The sequence below is a fragment of the Hypanus sabinus genome, chromosome 16 (genome assembly GCF_030144855.1).
Source record: "Hypanus sabinus isolate sHypSab1 chromosome 16, sHypSab1.hap1, whole genome shotgun sequence".
NCBI classification, from domain to species: domain Eukaryota; kingdom Metazoa; phylum Chordata; class Chondrichthyes; order Myliobatiformes; family Dasyatidae; genus Hypanus; species Hypanus sabinus.
In genome coordinates, this window is record NC_082721.1 from 90313405 (window position 1) to 90326336 (window position 12932).

A 12932-nucleotide genomic window follows, 5' to 3' on the forward strand; every position below is an offset into this window, starting at 1 on the left:
ACTATTTGGAGGCCTATATATGATTCCTATAATGGTTTTTTTACCCTTGCAGTTTCTTAACTTCACCCACAAAGATTCACCATTCTCTGACTCTATGCCACCTCTTTCTAAGGATGCAATTCCATCTCATACCAAGAGAGTCATATCACCAGTATGTCTTCCTGCCTGTCTTTTCGATACAATCTATATATTTTGATGTTAAAATCTTAACTGTGACCTTCTTTCAGGCACATCTCAGTGATGCCCACAATGTCATACTGACCAATCTCTAAATGTGCCATGAGTTCGTCCACCTTATTCCGAATGTTACGTAAATTTAAATACAGCACCTTCATCCTGCAGTCTTCACCCTTATTATGGTGGAGTAAAGGAAATCACAGGGGCATGAAAGAAAAACTGACCAAAGTTGACTGGAAGGGGACATTAACAGGGGTAATGGCAGAACGACAGCACCTGGAGTTTTGGGGGATTTTTGGAATGTACAGGATAGATACATACTAAAGATGAAGTAGTATTTTAAAGGGAGCATGAGGCAGCTATGGCTGACAAGGGAAGTTAAAGACACCATAAAAGTCAAAGATGAGACATATAATACAGTAACAAAAATTAGTGGGATCTTAGAGGATTAGGAAGCTTTTAAAAACCACTGAAGGCAACTAAAAGTACCATAAGGATAAAAAAGATGAAATATGAAGGTAAGCTAGCTAATAATATAAAAGAGGATACAATTTTTTTTTTTCAAATATGCCATGAGTGGATATTAGTCCAGTGGAAAATGATGCAAGTGAGGCTGGACAAAGGAGTGGTAGACAAATTTAGTAAGTACTTTTCAACAGTAGAATGAATCAAAGGAAGGTCAGGTGAAATGATTTTGCTGAATGATCCCTAGCTCAGAACAAATGTTTCAGCTTCTAGATTTGTTGCACTTGTTCCCTTGAGATAAAGAAGATTGAGAGGAGATATGACAGGTGGTTCAAAATCAACATCAGTTTAGATTACTTAGGGAGAGGAAAGCTGTTCCCATCAAGGGATGATTCAAAGACTGGGGAATAGATTTAAAACCCTGGATAAATGATACAAGGGAGATATGAGAGAATCTTAGAGAAATATTCTGACAGGCAACAGTGTTTTCAAAAGAAAATTGAATAAGCTGTTCAGCGAATTATTTTTTGAAAGAATTGGACATGAGAATGAAAAGATTTCTGTGCTGTGACAATTCCAAACATCAACCATTTGCTTTGGAGGCATTTTATTCCCGGTCTTATTCATTACAGATACACTTATGGAAAAAATGTTGAAGGTCGAGCCTTTATTCTGTTTGGAATATTGAAAGATGGTGAAAGAATAAGCATTGCAAATTCACTTCAAACAGTGTCTGTAAGTAGGATCTGTAAAGTTTTGCGAGTTCTAATCTTATCATATGCTCATTATATTCCAAGTTCATTCCAAATCACCCAAGGTCACAGAGAAATTGCTTAACATAAATAATCTTAGAAAACTAACAGATATCTTTGCAAGGAGTCATTTTAATATTGAAGACTGGATATTTTCCACAAGTTAATTATTTTGTGTGATTACAAAAATTAGATGCTGTTTTAAATATTGTGTTGTTTCAATGCTGTGTTGTACTTTTTGGCTGTGACAGTTGTAAGGATGAGTTTTCAAAAAGTTTGGCTCTGTCATCAATGAGTGTGGAAGTGCTGACCTTAAGGCACAGAACAGCAAGGGGGAAGAGGAGACTGCAAGAAAACAAGATGTCAATGAAAATTCAGAAGAGCTTTCTTCTGCAGGGATTTTTCATCAAAGTGATACTTTCTTTGCTTTTGTGTCACCTAGCAGGTTACAAATTAATTATTGATCAGTGTTAGTTTACAGTATTACAATACAGAATGAGTTTGTTCAGCCCAATCAATCTGTATTACTCTTATGAAGGACAATTCATTTCATATCGTTTGTCTTCTACTTTCCCCTATATGTAGGCAATGGTTTGGAGATGCAAGAAGGTGTCTAAGTGTATATTTTCTCTAATTAGTTATTTACCAGTACCCTTCTGAAAGCTGTAAACTACATTCTTCACCACGTCGAGTAGTAGATCCAAGCCATTCATTTTGGCATATTACCTTAAATAACTCTCTTCGGATTGTTGATGATTTAGATCAATCTTAACACCTTGTAATTCAGAACAATTCCATCCATTCTCTTCTTTGCCTTGAAAATGAGAAAAAAAACAACTACAGATGCTAGACAGAGGAAGAATGGATCAGTCATGATGAAATGGAAGAGCAGATTCGATGGGCCAAATGACCCAATTCTGCTCCTGTGTCTTATTGTCTTATGGTCTTATCATTTAAATAAGATGGAAACACTCGTCAGGTCAGGGCGCGAATCTGGAAAGAGAAACAGTTAATATTTCAAATTGTAGATGTTTTGTTGGAACAGGCACAGTGAGAAACCAAGTTGATTATAAGTTTAAAAAGAGGCTGATAGGGAGATAATGAGGACAAAGGGTTGGCCACTGATAGAGTGGAGCCACTTTTGCCCAGATGATACCACTGTTTATAGGCTGCCATGTATCACCTTGAAAATAAGGTACAGATCTTCAGGCTTACATTGGGCTTCACTCTAAAAGAGTAGAAGCCACAGACAGATAGAAGGGGGATATAGAACTAGAATGTCAGGAAACTGGAAACTCAGCATCACCTTTATGTACAGAACATAGGAATTCTGCAAAGAAGCTGCTTGGTCTGTATTTGGTTTCACAAGCATTCATAAAACCAAATCCTGTACACCAAATGAAATGCCACCAGACCGGAAGAAGTGCAATGTTGCAAAGATGAACTACAGCAGGTTTAAATCAATTGGTATGGTTAGGGCAATTGAATATTTCTATATATGTCTTGGTATTCACAACTACTCAATGATATTTGGGCCACTAAGTGAGAGGTTTTGAAAAGATGAAAATGTTGATAGTTTTGCATTTAAAAAACAGTGTTAGACAGTTTCTAGGGTACCATTAAGAAGGCTACTTGTGCGAGCAGCTCCAATGGAAATCAAATATTCCCATTTTAGACTGCTACGGCTGAAAATCATGGCTACATCTATGGACTATACAGCAAGAAACATAATTTTAAGGTGATTATAAAACCTATCTCTATCCAAAGTCAATGAAACTTAAACAGACTCAGGTTGCTGATGCAGTTCCCCTTAAAGACAATGGAAGAGAAGATGCTATGCAGTTTAAAAGTTCATTTAAGGAAGCATGGCTTTCGATTCCCAATACTAACTATCCTGCTGACAAATGTACAGTCTCCGGTAAATAAAATTGAAGATCTCAGAGCAAGAGTGCTGTACTAGAGTGACATTAAAAGGGATAGAGAGGGTGGAAAGAGGGGAGGAAAGGTGGCATTACTGGTCAGGGATACTATTACAGCTGCAGAAAGGGTGGGTAATGTAGCAGGATCCTTTACATCGAGTCAGTATGGGTGGAAGTCAGGAACAGGAAGGGAGCAGTTACTCTGCTGGGGGTATTCCAATAGGCCCCCTGGTAGCAGCAGAGATACCGAGGAGCAGATTGGGAGGCAGATTTTGGAAAGGTGCAAAAATAACAGGGTTGTTATCATGGGTGACTTTAACTTCCCTAATATTGATTGGCACTTGATTAGTTCCAAGGGTTTAGATGGGGCAGAGTTTGTTAAGTGTGTCCAGGGTGGATTCCTGTCACAGTATGTTGACAGGACAACTAGGGGGAATGCCTTACTAGATCTAGTATTAGGTAACGAACCGGGTCAGGTCACAGATCTGTCAGTGAGTGAGCATCTGGGGGACAGTGATCACCGCTCCCTGAGCTTTAGCATTATCATGGAAAAGGATAGAATCAGAGAGGACAGGAAAATTTTTAATTGGGGAAGGGCAAATTATGAGGCTATAAGGCTAGAACTTGTGGGTGTGAATTGGGATGATGTTTTTGTAGGGAAATGTACTATGGACATGTGATCGATGTTTAAGGATCTCTTGCAGGATGTTAGGGATAAATTTGTCCCGGTGAGGAAGATAAAGAATGGTAGAGTGAAGGAACCATGGGTGACAAGTGAAGTGGAAGAAGGCAGCATATATGAGGTTTAGGAAGCAAGGATCAGATGGGTCTATTGACAATAGACAGTAGGTGCAGGAGTAGGCTATTCGGCCCTTCTAGCCAGCACCGCCAATCACTGTGATCATGGCTGATCATACACAATCAGTACCCCATTCCTGCCGTCTCCCCATATCCCTTGACCCCGCTATCTATAAGAGCTCTATCTAACTCTCTCTTGAATGCAGCCAGAGACTTGGCCTCCACTGCCTTCTGGGGCAGAGCATTCCACATATCCACCACTCTCTGGGTGTAAAAGTTTTTCTGCATCTCTGTTCTAAATGGCCTACCCCTTATTCTTAAACTGCAGCCTCTAGTTCTGGACTCACCCATCAGCGGGAACATGCTTCCTGCTTCCAGCGTGTCCAATCCCTTAATAATCTTATATGTTTCAATCAGATCCCCTCTCATCCTTCTAAATTCCAGTGTATATAAGCCCAGTCGCTCCAAACTTTCAACATATGACAGTTCCGCCATTCTGGGAATTAACCTTGTGAACCTACGCTGCACTCCCTCAATAGCAAGAATGTCCTTCCTCAAATTTGGAGACCAAAACTGCACACAATACTCCAGGTGGGGTCTCACCAGGGCCCTGTACAGCTGCAGAAGGACCTCTTTACTCCTATACTCAATTCTTCTTGTTATAAAGGCCAGCATGCCATTAGCTTTCTTCACTGCCTGCTGTACCTGCATGCTTGCTTTCATTGACTGATGTTCAAGAACACCTAAATCTCGTTGTACTTCCCCTTTTCCTAACTTGACTCCATTTAGACAGTAATCTGCCTTCCTGTTCTTGCCACCAAAGTGGATAACCTCACATTTATCCACATTAAACTGCATCTGCCATACATTTGCCCACTCACCCAACCTGTCCAAGTCACCCTGCATTCTCATAACATTCTCCTGACATTTCACACTGCCACCCAGCTTTGTGTCATCGGCAAATTTGCTAATGTTACTTTTAATCCCTTCATCCAAATCATTAATGTATATTGTAAACAGCTGTGATCCCAGCACCGAACCTTGCGGTACCCCACAGGTCACAGCCTGTCATTCCGAAAGGGACCCGTTAATCGCTACTCTTTGTTTCCTGTCAGCCAGCCAATTTTCAATCCATGTCAGTACTCTGCCCCCAATACCATGTGCCCTAATTTTGCCCACTAATCTGCTATGTGGGACTTTATCAAAAGCTTTCTGGAAGTCCAGGTACACTACATCCACTGGCTCTCTCTTGTCCAGTTTCATAGTTACATCCTCAAAAAACTCCAGAAGATTAGACAAGCATGATTTTCCCTTCATAAATCCATGCTGACTCAGACTGATCCTTCTACTGCTATCCAAATGTGTCATAATTTCCTCTTTTATAATTGATTCCAGCATCTTTCCCACCACTGACGTCAGGCTAACCGGTCTATAATTCCCTGTTTTCTCTCTCACTCCTTTCTTGAAAAGTGGGACAACATTAGCCACCCTCCAATCAGCAGGAACTGTTCCTGAATCTATAGAACATTGGAAAATGATTACCAATGTGTCCACGATTTCTAGAGCCACCTCCTTAAGTACCCTGGGATGCAGACCATCAGGTCCCAGGGACTTATCAGCCTTCAGACTCAACAGTCTATCCAACACCGTTTCTTGCCTAATATAAATTTCCTTCAGTTCATCCTTTACCCTAGTTCCTTTGGCCACTATTACATCTGGGAGATTGTTTGTGTCTTCCCTAGTGAAGACAGATCCAAAGTACCTGTTCAACTCATCTGCCATTTCCTTGTTCCCCATAATAAATTCACCCGTTTCTGTCTTCAATGGCCCAATTTTGGTCTTAACTATTTCTTTGCTATTCACATACCTAAAGAAGCTTTTACTATCCTCCTTTATATTCTTGGCTAGTTTACCTTTGTACCTCATTTTTTCTTGGTGTATTGCCTTTTTTGTTATCTTCTGTTGCTCTTTAAAAGCTTCCCAGTCCTCTGATTTCCTGCTCATCTTTGCTATGTTATACTTCTTCTCTTTTATTTTTATACTGCCCTTTACTTCCCATGTAAGCCACGGCCACCCCTTACTCCCCTTAGGATCTTTCTTCCTCTTTGGAATGAATTGATCCAGCACCTTCTTCCAAGCTCTCTGAAGTCCCACTGCAGAATCTCCTTCCTCTTCTTCCTGAGGTCATTTGTGGAATTTGTGTCATTGAAGAATATAGGGTAGCAAGAAAGGAGCTTAAGAAGGGGCTGAGAAGAGCAAGAAGGGGGCATGAGAAGGCCTTGGCGAGTAGGGTAAAGGAAAACCCCAAGGCATTCTTCAATTATGTGAAGAACAAAAGTATGACAGGAATGAAGGCAGGACCGATTAGAGATAAAAGTGGGAAGATATGCCCGGAGGCTGTGGAAGTGAGCGAGGTCCTCAATGAATACTTCTCTTCAGTATTCACCACTGAGAGGGAACTTGATGACGGTGAGGACAATATGAGTGAGGTTGAAGTTCTGGAACATGTTGATATTAAGGGAGAGGAGGTGTTGGAGTTGTTAAAATACATTAGAACGGATAAGTCCCAGGAGCCTGACGGAATATTCCCCAGGCTGCTCCACAAGGCAAGGGAAGAGATTGCTGAACCCCTGGCTAGGATCTTTATGTCCTCGTTGTCCACAGGAATGGTACTGGAGGATTGGAGGAAGGCGAATATTGTCCCCTTGTTCAAAAAAGGTAGTAGGGATAGTCCAGGTAATTATAGACCAGTGAGCCTTACGTCTGTGGTGGGAAAGCTGTTGGAAAAGATTCTTAGAGATAGGATCTATGGGCATTTAGAGAATCATGGTATGATCAGGGACAATCAGCATGGCTTTGTGAAGGGCAGATCGTGCCTAACAAGCCTAATATAGTTCTTTGAGGAGGTGACCAGGCATATAGATGAGGGTAATACAGTGGATGTGATCTACATGGATTTTAGTAAAGCATTTGACAAGGTTCCACATGGTAGGCTTATTCAGAAAGTCAGGAGGCATGGGATCCAGGGAAGCTTAGCCAGGTGGATTCAGAATTGGCTTGCCTGCAGAAGGCAGAGGGTCGTGGTGGAGGGAGTACATTCAGATTGGAGGGTTGTGACTAGTGGTGTCCCACAAGGATCTGTTCTGGGACCTCTACTTTTTGTGATTTTTATTAACGACCCAGATGTGGGGGTAGAAGGGTGGGTTGGCAAGTTTACAGATGACACAAAGGTTGGTGGTGTTGCAGATAGTGTAGAGGATTGTCGAAGATTGCAGAGAGACATTGATAGGATGCAGAAGTGGGCTGAGAAGTGGCAGATGGAGTTCAACCCAGAGAAGTGTGAGGTGGTACACTTTGGAAGGACAAACTCCAAGGCAGAGTACGAAGTAAATGGCAGGATACTTGGTAGTGTGGAGGAACAAAGGGATTTGGGGGTACATGTCCACAGATCCCTGGAAGTTGCCTCACAGGTAGATAGGGTAGTTAAGAAAGCTTATGGGGTGTTAGCTTTCATAAGTCGAGGGATAGAGTTTAAGAGACGCGATGTAATGATGCAACTCTATAAAACTCTAGTTAGGCCACACTTGGAGTACTGTGTCCAGTTCTGGTCGCCTCACTATAGGAAGGATGTGGAAGCATTGGAAAGGGTACAGAGGAGATTTACCAGGATGCTGCCCGGTTTAGAGAGTATAGATTATGATCAGAGATTAAGGGAGCTAGGGCTTTACTCTTTGGAGAGAAGGAGGATGAGAGAAGACATGATAGAGGTGTATAAGATATTAAGATGAATAGACAGCCAGTGCCTCTTTGCCAGGGCACCACTGCTCAGTACAAGAGGACATAGCTTTAAAGTAAGGGGAGGGAAGTTCAAGGGGGATATTAGAGGAAGATTTATCACTCAGAGTGGTTAGTGCGTGGAATGCACTGCCTGAGTCAGTGGTGGAGGCAGATACACTAATGAAGTTTAAGAGACTACTAGACCAGTATATGGAGGAATTTAAGGTAGGGGGTTATATGGGAGGCAGGGTTTGAGGGTCGGCACAATATTGTGGGCCAAAGGTCCTGTAATGTGCTGTACTATTCTATTAAAGGCTGTTGCATACTTTGTTTTATGGAGTCTTGGAAAAGCCTTGCCATTCAGGGATTCATCTTTAAGTCTCAACAAATATACCACAGCTGTCACTAACTTCATTAAAACTGTGTGGATGAGTGTGCACCTATGAGAACTTACTGTACATATCCAAATCAAAAGCCATGGACAAACCAAGAGGTTCGTAGTCTGCTGAGGGCTAGAACTGTGTATTTACGTCTGGCAATCAAGTCTGTACAAGAAAACCCAGTATGATGTATGGTGGGCTATCTTAAGAGCTAAGAAGCAATTCCGAGTGAGGTTGGAGGCAATATCGCTTGCACGTCAAATCTGGCAAGGTTTGGAGGTTTACTTTTTACAAAGCGAAACCCAACATCAATAATGGCAGTGATGCTATGTCCTATATGAGCTTAACTCTGTTTATGCTCACTTTGAAAGGGAGAATAAAACTACAGCTATGAGGAACTCTGCAGCATCCGGTGACCCTGTGATCTCTGTCTCGGAGGCCAAAGTCAGACTGTCTTTCAAGAGGACAAACCCTCACAAGGCGATAGGCGATGACAGAGTACCTGGAAAGGCCCTAAAAACCTGTGCCAACCAACTGGTGGCAGTGTTCAAAGACATTGTCATTCTCTGATGGTTACAGTTGGAAGTTTCCAACTGCTTCAAAAGGGCATCAATTATACCAGTGCCCAAGAAGAAAAGGGTGAACTGTCTTAATGACTTTCATCCAGTAGCATTCACAGCTACAGTGATGAAGTGTTTTGCGAAGTTGGTTATGGCTAGAATCAACTCCTGCCAAAGTAAGGACCTGGACCCACTTCAATTTGCCCATTGCCAAAATAGGTCTATAGGCTCTCCATGTGGCCTTGGATCACCAGGTCAATGCAAATATTTATGTCAGGATGCTGCTTATTGATGTTCAATCCATCATTCCTACATTCCTGATTGAAAAGTCACCGAACATGGGCATCTGTACCTCCCTCTGCAACTGGATCCTCGGCTTCCTAACTCAAAGACCACAGATATATGGTTAGATTGTTTCTAATCAGTGCAGATTAGAAATAACATCTCCAACTTGCTGACAATTAACACTAATACACTTCAAGGATGTGTGCTTAGCTCACTACTCTACTCCTATGACTGTGTGGCTAGGCACAGCTCAAACACCATTTTTAAATTTGATGATGATACAACCATTTAAGCCAGAATCACAGATAGTGATGAGAGCATGTACAGGAACAAGATATACCAGCTAGTTGAGTGGTGTCGCATCAACAACCTTGCACTCAATGGCAGTAAGACCAAAGAACTAATTGTGGATTTCAGGAAGGGCAAGACAAAGCAACACACAACAGTCCTCATAGAAGGATCGGAAGTGGAGAAAGGTAGCAATTTCAAGTTGCTGGGTGTTAACATCTCTGAGGACCTAACATGGATCCAACATGTTGATGAAACTATAAAAGTGGCAAGACAGTTCATTAAGAGTTTGAAGAGACTTAGAATGTCACCAAAACATTTGCATATTTCACCAGATGCTCTATGGAAAACATTCTAACTGGGCAAGTTACCATCTAGTATGGGGTGCTATTGCACATGAGTGAAGTAAGCTGCAGAGAGTTGTAAAATTACCCAGCACCATCATGGGCACTAGCCTCTATAGGACATCTTCAAGGAGCATCAGGAAGTCAGCCTCCATCATTAAGGACCTCCACCGAGGTCATGCCTCTTCTCATTGTTGCCATCAGGAAGGAGGTACAGAAGCCTGAAGGCACACACTCAATGATTCAGGAACAGCTTCTTCCCCTCTGCCATCTGATTTCTAAATGGACATTGAACCCTTGAACACTACCTCACTACCTTTTTTTTATTTCTGATTTTGCTCTACTTATTTAATATATGTATATACTTACTGTAGTTCAGTTTTCTTTTTCTCTCTATCATGTTTTCCATTGTACTGTTGCCACAAAGTTAACAACTTTCATGGCATTCTGATTCCATTCAGGACACAGTAATACAACTCAAGTCTTCACAATTCACCACCAAGATAGTACAGCTGAGGCTTTCAAAGGCAGAGGAGGTACGATCAACTCCTTGTGTATAAATGTGGTGCTGCTGTCCCAGTCCTGCTCACTCAACTTGGGACATCTTGTGATCAAGTGCTGTTCATTTTATCTTCCATGGGAGATTTCTGTCATCATCTTGGTAGTGTTATACTTCCCACCTCAGGCCAGCATCAAACAGACTCTAGACGAACTCAGGGACATAATCAACAGGCATGAAAGAGCGCACCCTAATGCCATCCCCATAATTTTGAGGGATTTTAACCAGGTCACCTTGAACAAGTCTCTAAATTATTACCAACAAATCACGTGTAGTACTAGAGGAAACAAGACACTGGACCACTGTTATACTATGATCAAGAATGCCTACCATGCTGTTCTACATACATTCTTTGGAAAAACTGGCTGTACTTCTCTCCGAGTATAGGCAGAGACTGAAGACCACAGCACCAGTAATGAGGACCAAGAAAGAATGGCCAATGAGGCACGGGGCACTTACAGGACTGCTTTGAGCTGGTGGACTGAACTGTATTCAGGGGTTCATCCTTGAATCTGAAATGAATACACCATAGCTGTCAATAACTTAACTAAAACCTGAGCAAATGAGTATGTGCATATGAGAACTTACTGAAAATACCCAAATCAAAAGCTGTGGAAGAACCAGAAGTGTCTGCTGAAGGCTTGATCTGTGGCATTCATGTCCAGTGATCCAGAACTATACAAAAGGGTCAGGTACAACTAATGGAGGGCTACTTCAAGAACAAAAGAACAAGTCTGATTGAGGTTAGAGGCAGAACCAAATGCACACCAGCTCTGGCAGGGTTTGCAGGATATTACTTCCTACAAAGCAAAACCTAACATCATGAATGGCAGGGATGCTTCACTCCCAGATGAGTTCAAGGTTTTTTATGTACACATTGAAAAGGAGAATAAAACTACAGTTATGAGGATCCCTGCAGCCTTCGGTGACCATGTGATCTCTGTCTTGGAGGCTGACATTAGATTGTCTTTCAAGAGGATGAACAATCACAAGGGGCCAGGCCCCAACAGAGAACCTGGTAGGGCTCTGAAAACCTGTGGCAACCAACTGGTGGGTGTGTTCAAAGATACTTTCACTCTCCCATTGTTACAGTTTGAAGTTCCCAACTGCTTCAAAAAAGCAACAATCTTGCTAGTGCTCAAGAAGAACAGAGTAAACTGCTTTAATGACTATCAACCAGTAACACTCATATCTACGGTGATGAATTGCTTTGAGAGGTTGATTATGGCTAGAATCAACACCTGTCTGAGCGAGGACCTGGACCCACTGCAGTTTGCCTATCCCAGATAGGTCTACAGTGGATGTGATATCATTGGCTCTTTGTGTGGCCTTAGATCACCTGGACAACAGTAATATTTTTGTCAGGATGCTGTTTATTGACTACAGCTCAGTGTTAACACCATCATTCCTACAGTTCTGATTGAAAAGCTCTAGAATCTCAGCCTTTGTACCTCCCTTTGCAACTGACTGCTTCACCAGAAGACCACAGTCTGTGAATCAGAAATAACTTCTCCACCTCTCTGACTCACCTCAAGGTTGTGAACTTACTACCTCTACACCCATAACTGTGTAGCTAGGCATGACTTAAACACCATCTGTAAATTTGCTAATGACACAACTATTGTTGGCATAATCTCAAATGGTGATGAGTGGACATACAGGAGTAAGATACATCAGCTAGTTCAGTGGTGTCGTAGCAACAACATTTCACTAATTATCAGCAAGACCAAAGAACTGATTGTGGACTTCTGAAAGGGTAAGTTGAGTGAACATACACCAGTCCTCAAAGAGATCAGAACTGGAAATAGTGAAGAGCTTCAAGTTCCTGGGTGTCAACATCTCTGAGGATCTATCCTGAGCCCAACATATTGATGCAGATACAAAGAAGGCACAGAAAAGGCTACATTTTGTTAGGAGTTTGACGAGATTTGGTATGTCACCAAAGATTCTACAGATGTACCATGGAGATCTTTCTAAATGGCTACATCAACATCCTGGGCATGAGCCTCCATAGCATCCGGGACACCTTCAAGAAACAATGCTTCAATAGGTTTCAATAAATACATTTAATGTCAGAAATGTATACAATATACATCCTGAAATTCTTTTTTCTTCACAGACATCCACAAAAACAGAAGTGCCCCAAAGAATGAATGACAGTTAAATGTTAGAACACCAAATTCCCCCCAATTCCCCCTCCCTCATACAAGCAGCAGCAAGACAACAACCCCGCCCCACCCCCACCAGCAAAAAAAGCATCAGCACCCTCCACTGAGCATTCAAGTGTGCAGCAAAGCATCAATAATGACACAGACTTGCAGTACTCCAAAAGCAACTCGTTCACCTGGTAATTCGACATACCACAGGATCTCTTTCTCCCCTCAAGGGAAAAAAGAGTTGTCCCTGTTTCACAGCAAGAGGGAAGACACAACAAGCAACTTGCTGATTTACAACGTTAAAAGTCTGTTGCATCACCTTTTCTGTGCTCTGTGCCCAGAGAGTCATCACCAAAAACATGCACCTCTCTGGACACACAACGTCTGGCAACTAGCCTGCTGCTCCTGATGTTCGTGTTCTCCCATGATGCTTCAGTCAAGGGCATCAGCCTGGAATCCGCCTATCTCCAGA

At 42.0% G+C, this 12932-nt stretch overlaps 1 protein-coding gene across 1 annotated transcript in view; it reads left to right on the forward strand.

Annotated features, from left to right (window-relative positions):
* LOC132406560 (complement C3-like) overlaps positions 1 to 12932 on the forward strand; it is a 277413-nt gene that overhangs the window by 37044 nt on the left and 227437 nt on the right. Inside the window, exon 8 of the mRNA XM_059992384.1 lies at positions 1275 to 1377. Coding sequence (XP_059848367.1) covers positions 1275 to 1377 — 103 coding nt within the window. The remainder of the gene's footprint in view (positions 1 to 1274; positions 1378 to 12932) is intronic.